Raw genomic sequence first — 22,753 nt, forward strand, 5'->3', positions numbered from 1 at the left:
CTCAATTGCATATATGGCTAGATAAGGCAAAACAAGAATACATGATTAAAGATAATGGAAGCAACAACATATGGAGTACAGAAAAATACAACTCATATGCAGGAACAATACAATTCATACCAACACTGTAAGAAACCAAGGTGCTCAGAGGCATGACCTTCGACCTTAGGCTTTCTGGAGTGCCCAGGGGTACATTGTGAATTTATGACTAATATAGCCCATGAAATCATCAATAAAATCGATGTATTAATGTTGATTAGCACTGATTGTTTTATCATCAACATCGGCCATGAACAGCAAACGGTGCAGAATTAACCTTCTCAGGATTGCCTATCACCATATCCGCAAGCATTTCAGCAGTCCCTAGAGCCTGAAATTGGACCAAAATCATGGTTGATTCTTCCTATACTTGACATACAAGTAACTATTAACAATTTATTATTCACTGTCCACTGAAGTTTAGCCCAGCAATAGCATGCACAAATTTTGTAAGAAGCAAGAACTTGGGGAAAATCTCTATATAATCAGAAGAGTAACAATGTATGAGTACTACCATAGAAAGTCCTCCCCCTTCATGCCCAGTTGCAAGGAACACGTTTGCCAAACCTGGCACAGGTCCAATCACTGGCTTCCCATCAGGCACTGAGAGGGTACAGATTATGTCATTCATCAATTTCACAAGAAATTACTAGACTTTTTAGTACTAGCATGCATTTGAAATCCTTAGAATACGATGACCCAGATGTTGTTCACTTCCATTAGGTTCTGAAAGATATCAAAACTTACTGTAAGGTCGTAATCCTACTCTCACTTCTCTGCTCTTACTGAAATCTGAAAGGGACTTTTCTCTTAATTTGGGAAAGAATTCCCCAGCTCGGTCCCATATACAACTAATGATGGATTCTTCCAATTCCGTGCAGAACCCAGCAAATTGGCGGCTGCTCCCTAGAGAGAGAGAGAGAGAAGAAGAAGAGGGGGGGGACAAAATGATCATGCATAATTCAGAAGAGAGAGATCTCAAAAAATTAGTACTGTAAGTTTGGTTAGGAAACATTTCCAGGTCACTTTAGATACATTTATTAGTTACTTAGTGTTGAACCACGATCCAGAATAAGCCTGAGATCTTTAGACTCATAGCTAACTGCAAGTTATAATACAAAATTTCAAGTCTTGTCAAGAAAAGAAACAGTCATCTACGCTTTACCAAGAACAATGTTCCCCGCTGTGTCCATAGTGGCTGTCATTGAAACAGACAAGGTTTGTCCATCATGATCGAGCAATCCAGAAGTTGATATGTTTGGAAGTGGAATTGCAGTTTGATGATCAACATATCCCACCTCCATCAGGCCATGATTGAGTTGAAAGGAATTAAAATTCTCAAGCACTAGAAGGTGACCCTGTCATGTAGATCAAATATTAGGTGGGTCTTAACACAAAAGCTAGAGAAATTAAACCACCTTTTTCAGAAGGTTGGATAGCATAAAACATGAATCATATGATAACTCTACTTCAGTTAATCAAAGCAAAAATCAGTGAAAGTAATGCATCAGTTTAAGAAATGCAAGAGAAGTCGTTCAAAATGTAGATTTAAACCTTTCGTGGTTTCACAGGGACGTCCAGTACAACTTCTGATTCTCTAAGCAGGTCACACATCAAAGAGCCACTCCAACAACCAGCTGCAACTACAATGGCCTTCTTAGTGTGCAAGATATTCCTAGAAGTCTTAATAGCCTCAACCTCCCCACTGCCACCAGATCTGAGAACATGAAGATTATAAGAGTATTAGCTTAACAATCTAGCCCACCTCTAAAATTCTGCATTCCTGTCCTTTGGTCTCTCAGTGAAACATCCAGCGCACCCAAAAGAGTATGATAGCAAACCTCAACAAACTTATCACCCGATCATTATAAAACTCGGCATATCTACCCTTTGATGAATAATGCCTGTTACCCTACACTAAAAAAGTTCAATATCATTAATACACCAATTATGATAGGGTCACTAAATTTGTTCACAGTGTCATGCAAAGTAACTTGCTAGAAATGAATAAGGATCAGGCTCATTTTTGAACAAATGAAACACCGACGCATCATTTGATGAAAAACTTGGTGACCCTAGCAAGAACAACAAACATAAAGCTAAATAGTTTTTTTTTTCTTAAACGAGAAAAAAGAACCTTTTCAAGGAATTCAACTGCACGACGAGCATCCAATTGGCAATCATCAGGCAGAAAGGCAGCTCCAGTATCTTTATCAACCATCAGTTCGGGTTCCTTTACAAGCAAGTCAATGGCAGACAAGTACTCTGCTCTTAACCCAGCTTCACATAGCAGCTTTACCCTCCCTTTTAACATGTCTGACTCCTCAGGGGTTCTACCAACAAGCAAGCTCCCTACAAAATCAGAGTAACACTTCAAAAACAATAATGCTAGAATCACCGAATTTGCTACTAAAAATTAACATAAAACATAAAAAGAATCAAAATTGAAAATTTTCAATAAATTTTAGGCAGTGTTGAAAATACCTGTTTTCTTCCAACCCAATAGTTGCAGAGGGTCCAAGCCTTGCTCACTCAAACTCTCAGCCAAGTCCTCCCAGAGTCTCTGGCTTCTGAGTCCGAAGTCCCAAAGGTCACTGACAGGTGTTTTGTGTGTCATCCATATATAGCCTTGGCCTGAAAAAGGGTCAACATTTTCATCAGATTTGCTTTGACCCAGCATTTTCCAGGTGAGTGCTTTTTCCTGCACTTTAAGTTAATTGAATTTTCCCGCCTACCAAACACTCAATAAGGAGGAATTAATTACCAGCACCGGTGGCACCGGAGCAAGGGACAGACTTGTCAATTACGGCGACGGACAGGTCCGACCCAATTAGGAACTGCCGGGCTATGGTCAACCCGATTATTCCAGCTCCGATTATCAGAACATCAAATGTTTGATGGGAATGGGATGCAGATATCGGTTCCGAATCGGAAGCGCAGGCGGGTTCGGGTCGGCCAGGTCGGGTTGGGGCGGTGTGCAAGGACAGCGATTTGGATGCGAATTTGGAGCAAAACAAGGTTGACTGGGAGGCGAAGCTGCATGACTTGAACTGGCATATTGCAGAGGAGACGACGTCGTTTGCGTGATGGTTTGGGTGTGAGAGAAAGGTCGAAGCTGAAGCCATTGAAACTTTCCTGACTTTCTCCTGGTATTATGGTACGGGGGAACAACTGTGAATTGTTACTGCGAGTGAGAGATTGAAATGTTGTCTATGAAGGGAAGCAGAGTATTCCCGCCAGACGACTCGTCGTTTCATTGGAAAAGTGAATTGGTCCTTTTCTAGAAAGTCAACAGAAAACTGCCATTTAAAAAGGACTCAAAATGTGTTTGGAATAGGGACGTGAGTTAGGGCACTTGATCAACGGCACTGTTGCGGAAGTGAGTTAGGGCACTTAATCAGTGCTTATATCCGAGTTCGAATTCTCCTCTTTATAATTTATAATATCGTTTTGTTATAAAAGTTTGGATTGAACAAAGGGTCAACCAAAACTCTGACTTGAGATTCAAACAAAAACACCTTGTGATAATCATAAACAACAAAATCACACCACAGTCCATGTTAATCTTGCATCAATGCTACTTGATAGCAACATTTAGAGGCCAATTAACTAAGCAACGTTTAGAAAATGCATTGTTTGATTTGATCGTAATCGAGACAAGTTGACACAAAGAATAATAACAAGAAGGAAGATGGATTTTCATGTCCACTATGACTGTTCCTCTCTTCTCATTGAGGCAACCACAATCTTTGTAACCTTGAGGTATGAAATGTTCAAATAGGCTTTTCCGATGGCAGCCACCAGGAGTTCCTCTTCTGTATGGTTTTATCATCAAAATCGACCATGAACAGCAAACGGCGTAGAATCAACCTTCTGAGGATTGCCTAACACCATATCCGCAAGCATTTCGGCTGTTCCTAGGGCCTGAAATCGAACCAAAAAGAATGGATAATTCTTTCTTTACTTGACATACAAGTAATAACGGTTATAAGATTATCTGTAACAAGCAAGAAATATTGGGAAAAATATTTCTCAGTGTATAAATTTCTATATATAATCAGCTGAATCACAATGTAATGAGTACTACCATAGTAAGTCCTTCCCCTTCATGACCGGTTGCAAGGAACACGTTGGCCAAACCAGGCACAGGCCCGATCACTGGCTTCCCATCAGGCACTGAGACAGTACAGGTTATGTCATTCATCAATTTCACAGGACATGACCAAATTTTTTTTTAGTTCTAGCATGAATTTGAAATCCTAAGAATATCCAACGATCCAGATTTTGTACATTTTCATTATGTTCTAAAAGATATCGGGACTTACTGTAAGGTCTTAATCCTACTCTCACTTCTCTGCTCTGACTGAAATCTGAGAGGGGCTTCTCTCTCAATTTGGGAAAGAACTCCCCCGCCCTCCCCCATATGCGGTTAACGATGGATTCTTCCACTTCAGTGCAGAAACCAGCAAACTGGCGGCTGCTCCCTGCAAAGCCATAACAACTAACTGCAAGTCTTAATTACACAAATTCATGTTTTCTCAAGAAAAGAAACGAGTCATCAAGGTAATGTTTTACCAAGAACAATGTTCCCCATTGTATCCATAGTGGCTGTCATTGATACAGACAAGGCTTGCCCATCATGATCATCAAGCAATCCGGAAGTTGATACGCTTGGAAGCGGAACTGCAGTATGATGATGATCAATATATCCTGCCTCCATCAGACCATGATTGAGTTGAAAGGAATTAAAATTCTCCAGCACTAGAAGGTGACCCTGTCACACAGATCAAATGACATATAAATGACACAAATTCAAAGCAACATAGATGACATTTATGCATCTGGAAAACCCAACTATGGTATTTTAACATCTATGCAAGAAGAAGTCTGTTTGAATTGTAGATTTAAACCTTTCGCGGTTTCACGGGGATGTCCAGGACAATTTCTGATTCTCTAAGCAGATCAGACATCAAAGAGCCACTCCAACAACCAGCTGCCACTACAATGGCCTTCTTGCTGTGCAAGATATTCCTAGAAGTCTTAATAGCCTCAACCTCCCCACTGCTACCAGACCTGAGCACACACATAATGAGTTACAATAGTATTAGCTTAACAAACTAGCCCATCTCTAAAAGCCAAATTCTCCATTTTTTTCCCTTGGTCTCTCAGTGTAATAATCTCCAGCGCAAGCAAAAAAGTTCGATAGCAAACCTTAACAAACTTATCACTGGATCATTATAAAACTCTGCATATCTACCCTTTGATGAATAATGCCTGTTGCCCTACAAAAGTGGGAAATAATTTATAGGCCGGTAACGATAAGGTCACTAAATTTGTTCATATAGCTAAATAGTTTTGGTTTTCTTTTCTTAAAAACAAATGAACCTTTTCAAGAAATTCAGCAGCACGACGGGCATTCAGTTGGCTATCATCAGGTAGAAAGGCAGCCCCAGTATCTTTATCAACCATGAGTTCAGGTTCCTTCACATGCAAGTCACTGGCAGACAAGTACTCTGCTCTTAACCCAGCTTCACATTGCTGCTGTACCATCCTTTTTAACTTGTCTGACTCCTCCGGGGTTCTACCAACTAGCAAGCTTCCTATAAAACCAAACCAACACTTTCAAAAAAAAAAAAAAAAAAAAAACTAATGCTATAGTCACTAAATTTGACAACTCTGAAAATAATGTGTTAGTACACATGTTAACAATAAACGAAGTTAAAAGTCGGTCCGCATTTGAATAAATGAAACACTGTCACATAATTTTGCGAATTAATTTGATGTGAAAATACTTTTCATAAATGTTTTAGTACCTGTTTTCTTCCAACCCAATAATTGTAAAGGGTCCAAGCCTTGATCTTTCAAACTCTCAGCCAATTCCTCCCAGAGCTTCTGGCTTCTCAGAGCCAGCTCCCAACCCTCGCTGCCAACTGTTTTGGATGCCATCCATATATAGCCTTGGCCTAAAAACAAGGTCCACATTTTCATCAATTTTTCACTTGACCCAACATTTTTTCAGATGAATGCTTTTTTCCTGCATTTAATTAAATTTAATTTTCCCGCCTGCCAAACAATCAGTGAGGAGCTAAACGTTATCCTTACCGGCACCGGTGGCACCGGAGCAAGGGACAGCCTTGTCGATTACGGCGACGGATAGGTCCGACCCGATCAGGAACTGCCGGGCTATGCTCAACCCGATTATTCCAGCTCCGATTACCAGAACATCAAATGTTTGGTCGGAATGGGATGCAGGTGTCGGTTCAGAATCGGAAGCCATTGAAACTTCGTTGACTTTCTTCTGTTGATCCGAGTTCAAGCTACAGCTCTGAATGAAATTTTTTGAATTCGAACGTTGACTTGAAGCAGAGTGTTCCCGTGAAACGACTCCTTTTTTTATTTGAAACAGCTGGTGGTGGATCCATTTATAGAAGCACCAGCCTATATTAAACTCTGAATCAATGTTACTTATTTAAACTAATATTTGTTTGCATCAACAACAAAAATGTTTTGTTCAAAAAAAAAAAATCTAGTAATATTTTGTTTTTAGAGGCCTAGAGCAACTCAAAGGGGTAACATATAATTTGTCTTGCCACATCGCCATTCTATGCAAGCAAGGATGGAGTTGGAAACGAGATAAAATGGCCTCACTCCTCAACCGAGGCAAACATACTTTGCCCCTGCCCCTTGGACATGCTCTAAGGAACATGTAGAAAGCATACGTACGTAGACAATGAGCCTGCTCCGCTTGCACTCAAGTTCAAGTTCTCCTTATTTGTATAAAATAAAACACGCGAAGAAGAATATACAAGTAAAGCAATTGAAGAGAGTTTACCAATTAGAACTTCGTAGTAATATGTATGGTTGGATAGTTATGCATCATAAGCCTTGTTTTGTTTAAGAGTACATAATTCTGTCTCTTTTTCATTCTACCATATAAAAATTAACCAAAAAATACAAGAGTCTGCGCCAAAACGTGAGATTACCCTCAAAATATAGAGGGCAACGTCATAAAGTCTCTATTTTGGGATGGTAAGCAACAATTCTCTGCCGTACACTGATGAGTTAGAGCAAAACTGATCTCATTTCTAAGACATGGACTTTTACATATTATTACAAGTTGTCAAAATTAATTGTTGAGTCGCTAGACCAATAGATTTCTTTGCAGTTTGCTGCTAAATTAGCTTCGACAAGGCAGTCTTGGTCTTCTAAGGCTTTGTCTAAGGACTCTGCTAAATTTGCTTCCCATAAGCCCAACCTGCAGACTCTCTTGTAAGCCTCATAACTCGATGCTCTTAGGCCCTCTGAAACCATCTCCCTTAAAGATCCACAAATCTCTTCACTACTCACGAAATCCAGAAAAGTTTCGGATAAACCAGGTCGCCAGAAAACAACAATAGCACAGCTCTTGTCCACTAACCGAACATCAAATTCTTCTGAGAAAACGTCATGTGACTTGTGCAACAAGCTCTTGAGCATCCCTGCAGTCATGCCACTTCTAAATCCCCATAAGAATACCAAATGATTGCAGCTGACTTTTTTCATATTCTTTGTCCAGATTCTGATATCATCATTGATTGATTCTTGGGGGCTGTCAGGATACGGATTGGATATGTTTGTATACTCTTCAGGGGCTGGAGCCAACAGTGCATTGTTAGATGTCATAGCATTGTCTGGAATTTTCAGAATGGAGCAGAGCTTTGCAAACAGATAACACATCTTCACCACATTATACCTATGAACTGTGCCTTCTTCATTTTCTGTAATGGACAACCCCAAACATTGTATGCATAATAAAAGTTAGGCTTGCTCTGAAGTAAAAGATCATGGCATGATGAAAAGAAATCTCACAAAAATGAGGTTATTTTATTGAAAACTAGTCAAGCAATCTGCCAAAGTTTGTTTTGTTTGTTTGTTTTGTTCTTCTGTTCTTTTGTTTTTTGTTTTTTTTTTTGTTTTCCCCCTCTCATATCACACCTGCCGCAAGAACACCCAGAGGTAAAACCCACAAGAGCAACAAACATGTAGCATTACTGTACTCTCTCTGGAGTGTCTGTGCATTACATGAAAACTAGGAGAAATGACTACCTTGGGGCAAGTTTTCCATATCAATGGGTGCAAAGTAATGATTATTCAGGTAGGAAATAGCTGCATGAATATTGGTCACCTTCCTTAGAGGGCCAATATTCTTCATCATATGGTTGACATCAAGTAAGTGAGGGAAAACCAAGTGTAAGGAGTCCATGAACTCATCTACATTAGTTGGCAGGGGAGAGAGAAACTTTGAATGAATAAACGTGAAATCTGCATAAAACAAAATTCAATTATAAGTTGAGAAACTAAGAAATAACAGAGGCCAAGTCAGGGGGATTAAAGCTCATAGATATTTATTAAATAGAGATACACCATTAATGGAATTGTGGGAGACAACAGGTTTCTGTGAAGCAGAAATCAAATCGATCACCTCTCGAAATCCCCGAACTCTCTGGTTTTGTTCCTCTTCAAGGTTTTGAAGCTCTCTCTGTAACATTCAAACCAAATGTCGATTATACTAAGCTTGATGATTCAAAACACTAAGAACTGAAAATCTCCTCTACCTCAAACGAGTCCTTGTCCTCCTTAGAACTTGTAAGAACAACACGAACAGCCTGAGTTCCTCCACCCTTTGCTGGGACTATTAAAGGAACAAGTTCATCAGAGAACTCCCTCAACATCTGCAACCAATGACATCAAACATTAAACCAAATAAAACTCTGATTAAGTATACCAGCACCAAAAGACAGGGCTTCGGCCAAAGTATCCGAAAAATCAGATCAACAAACCTCCAATGCAAGCTGTATTTGACGTTCACTGCAAACATCTATATTCATGCATGGCCTTGATCCATAAAGTTCATTTCCCAAGATAAGTTTTCGTAAGGAACTAAGCAGAGCATCTGCAAAATGAAAAAATAATACACTTTTTAACAAATAAGAAAACAAAATCGAAGGAATGATAATGGATGTAAATACAATCTATAGCATTTTCAGTCCTTACCATCTTTCTTTGAACTCCTACACGCATTCTTCCAATGCTTAACTCGTGATTTAATTCTTTCAAGAAAAACTGTATCAGCAACAGTATGGGTCGCAGAAGAGTTCATTATATAGGTGCTGGGGCTTGGATTCCCTATCCGCACTTTAGCTGCAGATTCTTGTGCTCTGGACAAGTATGATATACCTGTCAAAAGACAAAGAGACAAAAAATCTCAAAACCTCATAAAGTTACAGACTTGCAAAATCATAAATTGTACACAACAACAAAATCAGTCCATATTTTTTGTCACACTTTCCCCCAATACATCATATGTTCTTAACTTTCATATTTCTTCTCATTTTCCTAAAAATATTGACTTGGGTATTATCAAGTTTCATAAACTTGGTGATTAGGAAGTGAAATGATAAATCATCAGGGCAGGCTTACCATTATATATGCAGGCATTAAAATCAAAACCTTCTTGAGCCATGGAAGTCAAATGTGATGTTTGAACTGAAAAGCTATAAGATGGCATCCCCAGCTTCAATTCATCTCTTGGGAACAATACAAAGTTGTATCTGCATCAAAATCAACAAACCCGCATTACCAATCTCATTCTCTACATGTATATATGTACGTATTTATGCACATATGTATAGTATAAGTGTACGGACGGGTGAGGAGTGAGCTTGGAGGCTCTGAGAGTGAAGGGGCAGGCGGCGAACTGAAGAAGCTGGAACCTTTCTGCGGCGTACTTGGCCTTGCAATACGACGTGTCGGCGGTGTCGAAGGGTTGGGGACGGTGCCATGCCGCAGAAAACGACCCCGTTTTCTGCAGCGAGACGGCTACGAAGTCCGAGCCGGCGAGGTGGTCCTTGAACTCCTCCAGGGACTCCTTGAAATTCAACTTTGTCACTTCCTTCACCGCCCATTTCTTTGGGAAATTGGTGCTGGTGCTGAGAAAACGTCGCCGTAACAGAGGAGGCAGAGTCGCCATGGTTTGCCTCCGTCTTCGACACTGCCTGTTAAAAAATGTGTCTTTCAATTTTCTTTACCAGACAACAGGCTTACGACTTGTCGTTGCTTTCCTCCCTTTCGATTTTAGACTTTTCTTTATATTTTAATGTAGCATTTGCATTCTATTGACAAAAATACTCTTCCCAAATGTGACATGTGGTCGCCAATTCCATGAAATTTTATGATCATTTTTGTCCAATTCCGTTACCACTTTGAGTTGAAATCATCTACTATAGGAAATTTAAACAAAAAGTAATAGCATAATAAAACTAAAGGAAAAAACATACAATTAAAAAAAATATGGAACCATGTGCGAACTCAATTAATAATCATGATTAATCCATACTCTAGTAGAGAATGATGAATCTGTCAATCTAACGGCTATAACCGTATCAAAAAATATTCCAGTAATGTGAATCAATTTAAAAGTTGGAGAATAAAGTGATAGTGGTGATAATTAATGGGCATTATTGCTATAAGTGCAACCATATATAAGTGTTTATATTTGAGCACAAAAAAATAATTAAAAAATATAAATATAAGTGTTCATAGAATCTCCATTTACATACGACATGTCGTTGCTTTCCACTTTAGCCCAAACATAACCAGTTTTGGGCCCATAAAAACGAACGACATACATGAGGCGGCGGCCCAATAGTATAAATAGTATCAACGAAGGCACGTGACACGTGTTCGACGCAGATCGTGAACATCCCCCAATTGTAATCGATTAGGGCATCCGAGCTTTATATATGTAAAACCACTAAAACCAGACCGAACGAGCGACTGCGTTTCCAGCAAAGTCCGGTAGAGCTTCGATCGTCGTACAAGACTCGAGGTTCTCCGCCAAAGGCTCCATTGCAAACCCTCATCGCCTTCATCTTCTCAGCTCAAGGTTAGGGTTTTTGCTTCGTCGACCTTTATTTTGTTTTTGTCAATTTCTATTGAATCGTCTTGTTGTGTTGGTCATTTCTCGGTTGCATGGAATCTTTAGAGTCTTTTTGAGAGGATCAAGTAGCTATGTTTCGGTACCATCAAATATGAAATAATCCAAAAAGTTTTTTTTTATTTGTTGATTTTCTTGGTTAATCAAGTAATAATCTTTATTGGAAAACATGGTATAATTATATGGTGGTGTCTGGTACTGGTATCTAATTCATGGAACAAACAGTGTGATGTATGTTTTCTAGTTAAATTTATTGAGTTGCGTCTAGAAAATGCCTGTACGTCTGTATGTTGAAGAAGGGTTGGTTTCTCTGTTTGGACCTGTACCACGATTATGATAATCTATACATGTTCAATAGTTTATGTATCATATTTATTTGCATCATTTGGTATTGTAGATGTTCTGATTGAAGTTTGCTTTGCTTGTTATTGCAGTGTGGATATTGTGAGGTGTCATATTAACTGAGTTCTGAAGTGCAGTGAAGCTTTTTCTTGAGTACAAAATTTGTCATTTTATACAGTTCTTGGCACTGTTGATTTCTTGTAAACGTCATGAATGTCCAATCCAAGTTTCACCTTATTTCGTACTCGCAAGAGTTGGTTGATGGACAACCGGTCTATGTTTCTTCAAACTGCCTTCCTGTCAAGGCTTTGAAGCTTGAACCAGCTGGGCATTCTTTCCATGCTGTGGCACTTAAACTTCTTGGTTGTGTGGAGGAGGAAAAAGATGCTGATGTTCAGAAGGTGGTTAATGATAAGGAGCCGACTTCTATACCATCATTTGATTCGTACAGCAGCAAAGGTAAAAAGAAATCTGGTGCTGAAGGCAAACAACAAGATCACTATGCGTTGTTAGGTTTAAGTCATTTAAGATACCTTGCCACTGAGGAACAGATAAGAAAAAGCTATCGCGAGACTGCCTTGAAATACCATCCTGACAAACAGGCTGCTCTTCTTCTTAATGAGGAAACTGAAGCTGCTAAACAAACAAAGAAGGACGAGATAGAGAGCCACTTTAAGTCCATCCAAGAAGCGTATGAGGCTTTAATTGATCCTGTGAAGAGAAGAATCTATGACTCCACTGATGAGTTTGATGATGAAATCCCCACCGATTGTGCCCCACAGGACTTCTTCAAGGTGTTTGGTCCTGCTTTTATGAGGAATGGACGGTGGTCGGTTAACCAGCCAATCCCATTTTTAGGTGATGAGAATACTCCACTGAAGGAAGTAGATAGTTTTTATGACTTTTGGTACACCTTCAAGAGCTGGAGAGAGTTCCCACATACTGATGAGTTTGATCTTGAGCAAGCTGAGTCTCGTGACCATAAGAGGTGGATGGAGAGGCAGAATGCAAAGCTTTCAGAAAAGGCTAGGAAGGAGGAGTATGCTAGAATACGTACTCTTGTTGACAATGCGTATAAAAGAGACCCAAGAATTGTGAGGAGAAAGGAAGCAGAGAAGGCTGAGAAGCAAAGGAAAAAGGAGGCCAAGTATCTTGCCAAGAAATTACAGGAGGAGGAAGCAGCCAGGGCTGTAGAAGAGGAGCAGCGACGGAAGGAGGAGGAGGAGAAACGAGCTGCAGAAATAGCCTTGCAGCAGAAGAAGTTGAAAGAGAAAGAGAAGAAACTCCTGCGCAAAGAGCGGAGTCGACTTCGAACACTTTCAGGGCCTGTTATTTCGAACCGTTTACTCAGTCTTGCCGAGGATGATGTGGAAAGTCTCTGTATGTCTCTTGATATTGAGCAGCTTAGGAATATATGTGAGAGGATGGAGGGCAAAGAGGGGCTGGAGCGAGCAGAAGTTCTTAGAGAGGCATGTGGATATAAAAATGATTTGGAGGGTAAGAAAGAAGATGAGAAGAAAACTCTACAACAGAATGGTTCCGCGGAGACTAATGGTACTGTGCTGTTAGGCAGCTATGAGAAGAAGGAGAAACCTTGGAGCAGAGAAGAAATTGAGCTTTTGAGAAAAGGAATGCTAAAGTTTCCAAAAGGAACCTCTCGGAGGTGGGAGGTTGTTTCAGATTACATTGGTACTGGAAGATCTGTGGAAGAAATTCTGAAGGCAACCAAAACAGTCCTCCTCCAGAAACCTGATTCTAGCAAAGCTTTTGATTCTTTTCTTGAAAAGAGGAAGCCCGCACCATCTATTGCTTCTCCACTTACAACGAGAATTGAAGTAGAAGGGGTATTGACTCCTCCTCAGGGCACTGGAACCCCTGCTGAAAAGGTAGATAAATCAGGAGAGTCGTCAAGCGGAAGCACAAAAGACCAAAATCCTAACGATCCAATTGCTGAAAATGGAGTATCGTCAGGTTCAGAGCAGGATGTATGGTCTGCTGTACAAGAAAGAGCACTGGTTCAGGCTCTGAAAACCTTTCCAAAGGAAGCCAGTCAGCGTTGGGAGCGAGTTGCTGCTGCTGTTCCTGGGAAGACTGTGAATCAATGCAAGAAAAAATTTACTTTGCTCAAGGAAAGCTTTAGAAACAAGAAGAGTTCTGCGTAATTTGCTGGGATTTTCTCAACTGTTGCAGGTGTTTGAGAAAATCTTTCTGAGCATCTCTTACATTTTTAATTCTTTCTAGGCGGAGATTGTGCAAGCTATTTTAGGTTTAGATTGAGAGCAGTTGTTGCTCCGTTCTCTGCCATCTTGATTTTGGTGTAGAGCCAATACAGATCTTTAGCTATTTTGGAAGAGGGATTATATTTTGTATTGTTTTTTCAGACCATGTTTTATTTCACCGTATCAAGGGTTCACTGCACTGAGATCTGTGAAAGGTCAGCAGCTGCATGAAAATAGGAAGAGATAATGATTAAGGCTGAGAATAGTTTATGTTTTGCTGTAGCGATCGGTTAAATCTCATTACTAGACACAATTTGATTCTACTGATAACCAAATTTATATATTTACTTCATTTCAAGCTTGTTAATTGCCTCATGTTGTTGGTAGGAGGATTCTCTTTATGAAATTTTCCTTCAATTATCATCATGGGTCTCTATTTGGTTAGTTGGTCTTATGGAATCTACATCCGAAGACAAGGAAAAAGAGATGCAATCGATGGTTGAAGATTATGCATCGTACGGTTTAGAACGCAAGAATAAAATAGAGCAATTATCAAGTCTTTTGGTATTTGTTTATAAATCTCAGATATTCTGTTTTGAAGTTCATGCAAATGCGGCCAAGCATTTTTTTATGCTGCTGAAAGAACACCAAAAACTGTAAAGAAAAGAAATATATATTTCCATAATCTTCTTGTTAAATAACATTCTTGACAAAGCCTTAATACTACTAATAGTAAGCCACGCAGATGTGCTTTACATGAACAACTGATTAATTAAAATATTTCCAAGATGGCTAATGAAATAGGGCCTAAATCTGCTTTTTACAGTAAATAACTTCAGAAAACCTAGCGTTGTCCAGCTTACATTGCTTCTTCAAGCCGCGCACGTATTGAATCCGGATTTGACGTTTTATTAATGCTGCAAGAAGAGAGATGAGATGACATCAGACAATTTGATTGAGTTTATTTAATAGAAGGCAACATACGTCTCCAAAACACAGAATTCTGTTTTGCACTGTAGATAAAACTCACTAGATCAAAAGCAAATCTCCTCCAGGTGCTAACTTCTTTTCAGAAATCCATTCTGGAACCAGCTTTAGCAACAAGGTAAGCTGCTCTTCAACTTCCTCTGTAAAAAGAGCAATAAAAGGGTTAGGTTCACCAGGACCTTTCGCAAATCGTAATAGGAAATTATTTGCTTTTATACAATGGCTTACTTCTGTCAACAAAATCACAGTTTATCCAAATTATTTTGTGTACAAGCTCCTCTTTTGTGATAGCAGAAGAGTTCATTGACTGAAATAGGAGATGAATCGTGTTGAAGAGCTTAGGCAGGCTGGAAATCATCTGCCGCTGCCTCTTTGCTTGTGAGACGTCAGGATTTTGCTCCTCTATTTCCTTCCTCTCCTCATCTTTAAGCTGCAAAAGATAAAATGGATACTCATAAAAAATGAAGTCATTATGTTCAAAATCAAGTAGATGTAAAGACATATGGAATAAGCAAGCCTTAAACATTGATACTGAGCTTGATTTTCAACTATAATTTAACATGATTCCAAAAACTTTCATAACTAATAGAGCTCAACCAAATACATCGTTGAACAGATCATATGGTTATCCAAACTAAGACACAGAATGAGATTTACACTATATCTCATGTGCCATACTTTCACAAAACCACGTTGTGGGCTTGATGCAGAAAAAGTAATTTACACTGCATAATTTAAGCCGAGGCCAGTTTAAGCAAGCTTTCTGGTCATGGGCATATTTTTCCCAGCATATGATGCCATAAATTTTTTGGTCTGACAGCGTTCATAGGGTCATGCAGGTGTGTTAAAGTAAGATGGAGTTAGTAAGCTCCAACAGCTTTCATAGAAATATAGACAGAAGACATGACATACCAATTGCAAAAGATCCTCTGGAAGAATATCAGAGAAGCCATTATCAAATGATGCACCGTCCATATCAAGTGCTTCATCCTCGACCTTTTTGTTCTTCACAGGAGTGTCAAATTTCAATGACCTGGAGCGTGGAGGTCGCCTAACCAACTTTTCTGGTGAGCTAGTAGAATTATCATCTGGGCTCATATAACAGCGCTTTGGCGGGTGCAATGCAGGTGTAACAGTCATCAACCTGGCTGGAGTTGAAGCAAGCTTTGCTGGAGTAGACTGAATGCTAGCACTTTTTGTGGGCAAACCATTGTCATTTTCTATGAGGCCTATCTCTTTGGTTGGAGTAGCGGGCACTTGGCCATATGATGAAGCAGCAGTACTAGCTGGAGTAGACTGAATGTTAGCACTTCTTGTGGATAAACCAATATCATTTTCTATGGAGCCTATCTCTTCGGCTGGTGTAGCAGGTACTTTGCCATACGATGAAGCAGCAGTACTAGCTTCCTCAACTGAGTAAACTATACTGAGATTGGACTCTGGAACTGAAACATTTCGAGCTTGGAAGGATGGCTTAGAAAAGTGCCGTCGAAAAGATTGAGATAAATGAGCTGTCATTGCTGGTTGCTGCTCTATTGGCGCTTCAAATGATGTCTCAATGGGTAATAATGGGACGGGAATTCCACTTATGTTGGAATTCACACCTTCCTTTGACTGATTAGATGGCATTTGATGTGTTTCATCTGGAATTTCATCACCTTGAAGGCGGGTTGTTGATGCTTCTGGTTTTTCAACCGTGTGTAAATCAGTCAATACCTCGGGAGATGGTGACAAGGGAAACTTAATAGTATCTGGATGGATATCTTGCTTTGCGCAATTGAATGGCTGGGGCAGAGTTTCTTTTGGAATTTCATAACCCTGAAAGCATATTAATCATTGTTAGGTCACATGCTATTCAAAAAGTAGTTCAAGAAAAACAATGTTAAATCCATAAAAGAACAGCTTGAAGAGCTAAGTAACTTACTTCCCAGCTAGGACAACTGGACAAGTTGCCTTAAGCCTAGCCTAATTAATTTAATTAGCGTTCGTTGGGAAAAAAATTGGGATACAGATATCCTAGAGCAAGAATAATCCTACAAAACCATATTTGTAGAATTTCTCTGTTACAAGAGTTAACACAATAATCATTCTAAATCCTAGTGTCATTTACTGTCTATTAGAAAGAAGATAACAAAACATGCACTCAAGCTTATGCCACTACACTAAATAATTTCTAATAGTTTTGGTAAAAGTCCGGTGCGACTCATAGATTTCCCAGTCAAATACAAGATAATTTCACAGATTGCCCTTTACATCCAATGTAGAAAGGGTATACCTCAGGATGGAACTTTGAAATATCTACAAGCCGCTCGCGAAAGGCTTTCCCCAAATGCATATGCTCACCACCTTCAGATTTCAACTCGTCATTCTCCACCGCATCAACATTCAAGGTAACATGAAGATCTGGCTTCATACAATTGGTTTTCTCATTCTTAACAAGCACCCTCTTTATCTCAATTGCCTCAGGAAAAATAAACTTCAGCTGAGCCAAGTGACTATATGTAAACCTCCTAAAACCCAGATGAACGAAAATCAATCACTTTCTATAGTCTAATTTATTTCTTCAGCAACCAAACAACAAATTAAAAAGACCCTTTCAAAAAAAATAGTACCTATCTGTCAAACACTTGATTTTTGGGCAAATATTGGAAAAACTCGTCATCAAACCCCTCAACCGCAACAACCGAATCGAAGCATCCAAGCAATCAAAAAACTCACCCAATATCTCATACCTGCCAAATAAAAACCCGCAAAAATTAATACATTAAAATCCACCTAAAAATTCAAGAATGAAATTTACGAAGCCTTACTTTTCTGGTAGCTTCTCGGAGGCACCAACATGGGTCTTATTTGGGTTTTCGTCGGGCCAAGATTCGATCTTTCGTCTAGCAAAGTCGATCTGGACTGTTGGTTGCTTCTGGGTTGACTCGCGGAGGCTTTTGTGACGGAAGTGTTGGAGCTTCTCTGGGGTTTTGGTGCTCAGTGAGTCGTCGTCTACGACTCGGAGCTTTGGGTTTATATGGGGTTTTTCCGATTTGAAGGTAAGAGAGAGATTGCGTTTAGGGGTCTTTTGGGTTTCTGAGGAACTCATTGCAGAGTAAGAGAGAGAGATAGAGAGAGATTTGGGATTTGGAGTCGATGAAAAAGTGAATTTTGAAGATCACAGTCTCAGCACAGAGAGAGAGAGAGAGAGAGAGAGAGAGAGAGAGGCAATTGGGGGTTTTCGGTATTTATTATAATCAGGATTTTCCATGGCGGGAAAAGATGCCCGTTGCTTCCCGCGAAATAGATCCGTTGGATCACTTACTGTTCATTGGCTACTACTATTTTTGGTCGAAAATATCTCACATTCCAAACCAAGACATTATTTGGGCCTTGAGTAGGCCCAACCAAAAGTCTCATTAGTAGTCAAAATATGATGATTCTTCGAGCTTGTTAATGTTTCATGTGACCACAAAGATTGGCTTTTTTTTATAATGAAGTTGGGAAGGGAGAGGGGTTTTTTTACAAAGACATTTGTTGAGGTGTTATGGGGGTTCAAATCTGAGACCACTAATCTGCAAATCAATGTCATTTTTCACTCTACTAGATCCCATTGGCACCACACAGATTGGCTTCATTGAATTATTCTTTGAATTGATATGCTTCATTGGCTATTTAGAAAGCACCCAGTTTTTAGGCTTGAGAGAACACTTTAAGCCTGTTTTGATTTATATGCAGCAACTAGCCACAGTTTAATTTTAATTAAGCAGTTTACTTGCAACCAATAATCTCCAAGTTAAAATGCAAGGAATCATTCAAATAAAAAAGGATGTTCCTTTAACTCAAGCTTGTTAATTTGCCTCATCTATGTGACCATGGTGGATTCTCTATCTGAAATTTTAATTTAATATTTCATATAGAAGTAACAATCAGAAGGCTGGTTTGATTTACTAGGCAACTACAACACAGTTCATTTGATCATATTGTTTATTCACTATAAGCTTGTGTAGCATAGGCAATAAATAGCAGCACTGCTCTCTCTCTTATAGTGGTTGTCCAGCCAAAAACCGGCTAAATAAATCTAACGCCTCCCGCGGTTTGTATTCTGGAACGGTATGTCCTGATCCCTGCACCAATACAATCAAATGGAAGTATGAGAATCAACAATGAAACTGCTCAAAAGCAAAAATGAATGATGCTAGATGCAGTTTCAGTACAGCCTGAGTAGACTAAGAAAGTTTTCATGTACTGACCTTCACGGTCAGGAAGGTAAGGTTGTTTTCGTACCCTTGTGTATACCTGCAACCATTAACATAGGTTTATTCAATTTCACTACCAAGTACCCAATGAAAATGGTCTTCCAGGAAATGAGTTCTTTTTTCTTTCTTTTTGAGATTGTGTTGAAGCAAAAAAAAATCATCTATTTCTATTGTGGGTTTGATGAAAGAAAATATGTAATTGTAAGTACCCAGCAACTTGTCCATTGGAAGTCCATGGCCTCCATTCATCCACAACCTTATAACCAAGTGATCTAGTCCATGCTTCACTCCCAGTGAAAGGTACACACATATCATGATCACCACTGCCAGAAAATGAAAATTGAATATAAATGCATACCAGTGATAACAGATTGCAAATCAGAATCTGAAATAACCAAGTGAAAGCATAAGTTTTCCATTGCAACATAGTTGGGGAACTTAGGAAAAAGGGTTTTCATTTTTCATTTACCTTCTCCCCTTTCGTGCAATCAAATGGAACATTGTAGCAAAGGTGTAAAAAAACAGTGGCATTTTCCTTGGAGATTTACCTATATATAAGTGCCCGATAACCCTTTGCAGTTAGGTTCTTGTGGTACTTGATCATACTCCCAGCATCATGAGTAAATCTGATTCCGCCAGTACACAATTCCCAACTAGGTACCAAGCTTTCCTTTAGTGCAAAAAGTTTCAAAAAATTTGATGCTTTAGGAACCACTAGGACTAGACATTTACAAATTTCAGATTCTGGTTTAAAATATTAATTCTGAGAAACCTTACCCCTGCTGCATGGATTGCCTTTCTAACTGTTTCATTGTTCAACCATGAAGTAGCAACCTCATCATCCTGCAGGAGATATATCAAATCTAAGGGCATCTTGACATTTAAGACAATTCCAATGAAGCCACCTCGATGTCATGGCAATCAGGACCAAAGGAATACATTCTATAAATAAATATGAAAGAAGATAAATATGAACAGAGGACAGTATTCTTGTATTGAAGTTGAAGAACCATTCATTTAGCCCTTTCCAGGGAAGTACACTTATTACTATCAACTTGAGAAATCAATGGCTGAAATGGGAAAAGGGATCAAAATATCAAAGTGATAATAATGTTAGCAACTTACAGTACATGGAACGTCTTCGCTATTCATAAGTTCTGGCCAAGTTGGAACAATTCCATCTCTTACAGGAGCTCTAAGAGGCCAGGCACGACCAAACATCCTTTTTCTCACAGCAAGAGGCCTTTCAGTCTCACCCAACCGTCGAAAACTAGATGGCACTCTACTGTTTGTAGTTGTCTTAATCTTCATTGAATCTGTGCCGTGATAGCATGGTTCTAGAATGTTATATATGTTCAATTCTTCTATATTCTGGGATTAGTAACAGTCTTAAAGTCAGAACAAAAACATAACATTCCATATTATAGGCAAATTATCAGTATTTATATTACCTTGTCAACTTTCTCAAGCTTGCTCCCACAAGCATCATTGACTGGGTAAATGTAGTTTCCTCCACACTCCTTGTTAACCTCCTGGAGCACAAAGATGCATTACCAGAATTACTATGATAGTGGGAGCAAGGGGATGAAATTTGCATTACAAATCAAATTGGACATTCTACACAAACCTCATATAGATCATCTGATATCAGTCCCATTCCATGTGCAAATGGAACAAGAGCGTTACCATCAAATTTATCATCCGTAACTCCATTTCCCACCAGATAACCCTGTATTATGCAGTAATTTGAGATTGGAGCCACAGATATTTGAAATTCACAAAAGGACTGCCTGCCGATAAATACCTTGAAGTTGAGAAGGGGCTTTACACCGGCATCGATTCCTGCAGAGCTCCACCTTAGCTTTTAGTTTCAACACTTGCAGTTCAAGAATTTGAAGTACCTAAGTACCTTCTAACATTACTATTATAGGATGATTTACCTTTCGCTACTTCAGAAGAAAGTGTTGGCACGTAGACTCCAGCATATGACTCACCAGAAATGAAGAATGGGTTGGAGAGGTACTCCGGGTAAAGTTCAAACCACTGGTTGCAGAACAACAAATTGCAGATGCATTAATAGTAGTATTTTGGGAGACATAATAAGCATCACTTCAACAAGTATGTGAACCTTTTCAAGTTTTTTGCCTTTCTCACCTTTAGGAGAAACGTATGGCTATCAGAGGCAGTCTTTAGGTCACCAGTATAATAGTCAGTTTTGTTTTCTGAGTAAGAAAAACCAACGCCAGCAGGAGAATCCAAATATATAATGTTGGAAACCTAAGATGAGAAGCATAATTATGAGTAATTTGATTTCACATGTGCTAGAAAAAGAAACAATTTTCATCAGATTCACAATTACATCTGCAGAATATTAGTGTAGTTAGTTTTTTCCTTGAGATTCTCAAAGTTCTAACCTTTGACCAGCTGTATGGATTAAGGTGCAGTTGGGGCAGACTTCCCTTGGTCTTGGCTGCTTCAAAATTGAATGGCCCTGAAAAATATGGATGGAACCAATATTTTATAGATTAATAATAAAATTACAGAAAGTGTTAAACTTTATGAGAATTAAGCCCTATCCAGTAAGTTGAAACGCACAAACTACTTTAACTAGTCTCATCTTCCCAGATTCAGCAACCAATAAGTTTTGCCCATTTGAAAGTAAGCACCTTTACTTTCAAACCCAGATCCCAGCAGAGTCAGATACTTGAAGACAGTATGTACATTGAGTGGTGTGATTAAAAACGTCATGGCCTTCATTAATTAAATTGAGTGATTCCATTCAAATGAACTATGAAACAATACCATGCTCGTAGACAAAGCCATCAAAGCTGGAGCATCCAGGTCCACCATTCAGCCACAGAACCACTGGATCCTCGGACGGCTTCCTTTCGGATTCAATGAAATAGTAAAACAGGTTCCTCCCATGATTTCGGTCAATTGTCACATACCTTCATACAATCAAACCCATAAAGAAATGAACAACCATGCATCCCAGAAATCCATATGTATTTATAGTTTGAGAACAATCTTGCTTACCCAGAATAGTGTTTAGAAGGAAGAGTGCCGCTGAAGCCAGGAATCTGGGTTATGAGAGCAGACTGAGGAGCTGATTGAGTTGGCAAAAAGCTCAAGAACACATAAATTAATGAAAGCAACAAATATAATACTCTGTGGGAGACAACACTAGAACTAGCCCTATCCATGGCCTCTACCTATGACTTTTGATAAAATTTGTTGGCAATTAGAAAAGCAAGAAGGATGTCATATCAATCAAACACTGTGAAAGATAATTTATAATGAATTTAGTCTGCAGCAACTTGCTATTGTTGTTGTTGTTGTTGCTTACAAGCCAAGAGAGAGTGCTAAAAAGAGAAAGATGACAAAAGTGACCTCTCAACTTGGTAAAAAAACACAGGCTCCTATTATTATGCGCCATGGTGGGAAAACTGGTGCTCTGTGGAAGGCAACAAGCCAGTCATCTTCTGAGGTCCTATCAGTGCATGACACGTTTTGACTGGTAGCCAGTCAGATGTTGATGCAACTGAAAGAGAAAAGGTGCCCCTACCCTAATTCTTGCGTTGGGTCCACTTGATATTGAGGAAGAGAGAGAAAAAATTGAGGAATTGGCACAAGAAATGTGTGATGCCGTTAGATTTGGACCATGACTTTCAAGCTTTAATTAACCATTACTCAAACTGTTATATTAGAAGATAAATATTTAAAGCTTTAATTTTCAGTAACTCCTCTCAAATTAACTGCAAATTTTTTTCTCATTATCAATTTCTCATATAATTCATTAGTTATTCTATAGCTTTTTTTTTTTTTTTTTTAATACAAGTGATATTCTACTTTAATTTAATCTAAATTACGGGGAGGGAGATTCGAACTCAGATGCAAATAGGAGCACATCCGCTCTATCCAATTTAACTAAATTCGTATCTGCTTTGTGG

General features: G+C 39.1%; 6 protein-coding genes across 6 annotated transcripts; 1 reads left to right on the forward strand and 5 right to left on the reverse strand.

The window, feature by feature from the left end:
- Positions 1 to 22: 22 nt before the first annotated feature.
- On the reverse strand, positions 23 to 3,237 carry LOC110758821 (uncharacterized). The gene is made up of 9 exons (XM_021960746.2): positions 2,804 to 3,237; positions 2,524 to 2,673; positions 2,177 to 2,391; positions 1,881 to 1,951; positions 1,594 to 1,756; positions 1,205 to 1,397; positions 787 to 945; positions 554 to 642; positions 23 to 370 (listed from the first exon to the last, which is right to left on the reverse strand). The coding sequence occupies exons 1-9, from the start codon at positions 3,162 to 3,164 to the stop codon at positions 278 to 280; spliced, it is 1,494 nt and encodes a 497-aa protein (XP_021816438.1). The 5' UTR covers positions 3,165 to 3,237; the 3' UTR covers positions 23 to 277.
- Positions 3,238 to 3,548: 311 nt separating this feature from the next.
- LOC110758833 (FAD-dependent oxidoreductase family protein) lies at positions 3,549 to 6,672 on the reverse strand. The gene is made up of 9 exons (XM_021960761.2): positions 6,142 to 6,672; positions 5,853 to 6,002; positions 5,425 to 5,639; positions 5,251 to 5,321; positions 4,950 to 5,112; positions 4,615 to 4,813; positions 4,365 to 4,523; positions 4,127 to 4,215; positions 3,549 to 3,963 (listed from the first exon to the last, which is right to left on the reverse strand). The coding sequence occupies exons 1-9, from the start codon at positions 6,314 to 6,316 to the stop codon at positions 3,871 to 3,873; spliced, it is 1,314 nt and encodes a 437-aa protein (XP_021816453.1). The 5' UTR covers positions 6,317 to 6,672; the 3' UTR covers positions 3,549 to 3,870.
- Positions 6,673 to 7,001: 329 nt separating this feature from the next.
- On the reverse strand, positions 7,002 to 10,112 carry LOC110758798 (Polynucleotidyl transferase, ribonuclease H-like superfamily protein). The gene is made up of 8 exons (XM_021960718.2): positions 9,726 to 10,112; positions 9,499 to 9,629; positions 9,073 to 9,255; positions 8,859 to 8,971; positions 8,634 to 8,750; positions 8,443 to 8,557; positions 8,125 to 8,340; positions 7,002 to 7,796 (listed from the first exon to the last, which is right to left on the reverse strand). The coding sequence occupies exons 1-8, from the start codon at positions 10,046 to 10,048 to the stop codon at positions 7,150 to 7,152; spliced, it is 1,845 nt and encodes a 614-aa protein (XP_021816410.2). The 5' UTR covers positions 10,049 to 10,112; the 3' UTR covers positions 7,002 to 7,149.
- A 685-nt stretch (positions 10,113 to 10,797) lies between these two features.
- Positions 10,798 to 13,927, forward strand: LOC110758807 (uncharacterized). Its single transcript, XM_021960730.2, has 2 exons — positions 10,798 to 10,963; positions 11,449 to 13,927. The coding sequence occupies exon 2, from the start codon at positions 11,566 to 11,568 to the stop codon at positions 13,516 to 13,518; it is 1,953 nt and encodes a 650-aa protein (XP_021816422.2). The 5' UTR covers positions 10,798 to 10,963; positions 11,449 to 11,565; the 3' UTR covers positions 13,519 to 13,927.
- Positions 13,928 to 14,230: 303 nt separating this feature from the next.
- LOC110758808 (CDT1-like protein a, chloroplastic) lies at positions 14,231 to 17,772 on the reverse strand. Its single transcript, XM_021960731.2, has 7 exons — positions 17,373 to 17,772; positions 17,175 to 17,294; positions 16,838 to 17,072; positions 15,475 to 16,380; positions 14,791 to 14,992; positions 14,606 to 14,702; positions 14,231 to 14,492 (listed from the first exon to the last, which is right to left on the reverse strand). Exons 1-7 carry the CDS (start codon positions 17,651 to 17,653, stop codon positions 14,435 to 14,437), a joined length of 1,899 nt encoding a protein of 632 aa, XP_021816423.2. The 5' UTR covers positions 17,654 to 17,772; the 3' UTR covers positions 14,231 to 14,434.
- A 651-nt stretch (positions 17,773 to 18,423) lies between these two features.
- SCPL21 (serine carboxypeptidase-like 21) lies at positions 18,424 to 22,204 on the reverse strand. The gene is made up of 14 exons (XM_021960766.2): positions 21,840 to 22,204; positions 21,606 to 21,751; positions 21,218 to 21,294; positions 20,958 to 21,080; positions 20,744 to 20,846; positions 20,608 to 20,645; positions 20,431 to 20,532; positions 20,255 to 20,335; positions 19,929 to 20,174; positions 19,581 to 19,646; positions 19,352 to 19,473; positions 19,013 to 19,126; positions 18,798 to 18,843; positions 18,424 to 18,671 (listed from the first exon to the last, which is right to left on the reverse strand). The coding sequence occupies exons 1-14, from the start codon at positions 22,004 to 22,006 to the stop codon at positions 18,588 to 18,590; spliced, it is 1,515 nt and encodes a 504-aa protein (XP_021816458.1). The 5' UTR covers positions 22,007 to 22,204; the 3' UTR covers positions 18,424 to 18,587.
- Between the last annotated feature and the right edge of the window lie 549 nt (positions 22,205 to 22,753).

This window comes from Prunus avium, chromosome 8 (assembly GCF_965620075.1).
Source record: "Prunus avium chromosome 8, drPruAviu1.hap1.1, whole genome shotgun sequence".
NCBI lineage: Eukaryota > Viridiplantae > Streptophyta > Magnoliopsida > Rosales > Rosaceae > Prunus > Prunus avium.

What these genes read in the sequence shown, in the direction of transcription:
- LOC110758821 (XM_021960746.2), bottom strand. Translation starts at nt 3,164, where the DNA reads ATGGCTTCAGCTTCGACCTTTCTCTCACACCCAAACCATCACGCAAAC. An exon ending in TCCCTGTGAAACCACGAAAG is followed by an intron (nt 1,398 to 1,593) that starts GTTTAAATCTAC and finishes TCTACATGACAG; the next exon opens with GGTCACCTTCTAGTGCTTGA. An exon ending in AGCGGGGAACATTGTTCTTG is followed by an intron (nt 946 to 1,204) that starts GTAAAGCGTAGA and finishes CTCTCTCTCTAG; the next exon opens with GGAGCAGCCGCCAATTTGCT.
- LOC110758833 (XM_021960761.2), bottom strand. Translation starts at nt 6,316, where the DNA reads ATGGCTTCCGATTCTGAACCGACACCTGCATCCCATTCCGACCAAACA. An exon ending in ATTGGGTTGGAAGAAAACAG is followed by an intron (nt 5,640 to 5,852) that starts GTACTAAAACAT and finishes TTGGTTTTATAG; the next exon opens with GAAGCTTGCTAGTTGGTAGA. An exon ending in AATGGGGAACATTGTTCTTG is followed by an intron (nt 4,524 to 4,614) that starts GTAAAACATTAC and finishes ATGGCTTTGCAG; the next exon opens with GGAGCAGCCGCCAGTTTGCT.
- LOC110758798 (XM_021960718.2), bottom strand. Translation starts at nt 10,048, where the DNA reads ATGGCGACTCTGCCTCCTCTGTTACGGCGACGTTTTCTCAGCACCAGC. An exon ending in AAATACAGCTTGCATTGGAG is followed by an intron (nt 8,751 to 8,858) that starts GTTTGTTGATCT and finishes CATTGGTTGCAG; the next exon opens with ATGTTGAGGGAGTTCTCTGA. An exon ending in CTCCCACAATTCCATTAATG is followed by an intron (nt 8,341 to 8,442) that starts GTGTATCTCTAT and finishes TGTTTTATGCAG; the next exon opens with ATTTCACGTTTATTCATTCA.
- LOC110758807 (XM_021960730.2), top strand. Translation starts at nt 11,566, where the DNA reads ATGAATGTCCAATCCAAGTTTCACCTTATTTCGTACTCGCAAGAGTTG.
- LOC110758808 (XM_021960731.2), bottom strand. Translation starts at nt 17,653, where the DNA reads ATGAGTTCCTCAGAAACCCAAAAGACCCCTAAACGCAATCTCTCTCTT. An exon ending in CAGAGGATCTTTTGCAATTG is followed by an intron (nt 14,993 to 15,474) that starts GTATGTCATGTC and finishes TATCTTTTGCAG; the next exon opens with CTTAAAGATGAGGAGAGGAA. An exon ending in CTGTGATTTTGTTGACAGAA is followed by an intron (nt 14,703 to 14,790) that starts GTAAGCCATTGT and finishes CTCTTTTTACAG; the next exon opens with AGGAAGTTGAAGAGCAGCTT.
- SCPL21 (XM_021960766.2), bottom strand. Translation starts at nt 22,006, where the DNA reads ATGGATAGGGCTAGTTCTAGTGTTGTCTCCCACAGAGTATTATATTTG. An exon ending in GCCATACGTTTCTCCTAAAG is followed by an intron (nt 20,847 to 20,957) that starts GTGAGAAAGGCA and finishes TTCTGCAACCAG; the next exon opens with TGGTTTGAACTTTACCCGGA. An exon ending in TTACCTTCCTGACCGTGAAG is followed by an intron (nt 18,672 to 18,797) that starts GTCAGTACATGA and finishes GTATTGGTGCAG; the next exon opens with GGATCAGGACATACCGTTCC.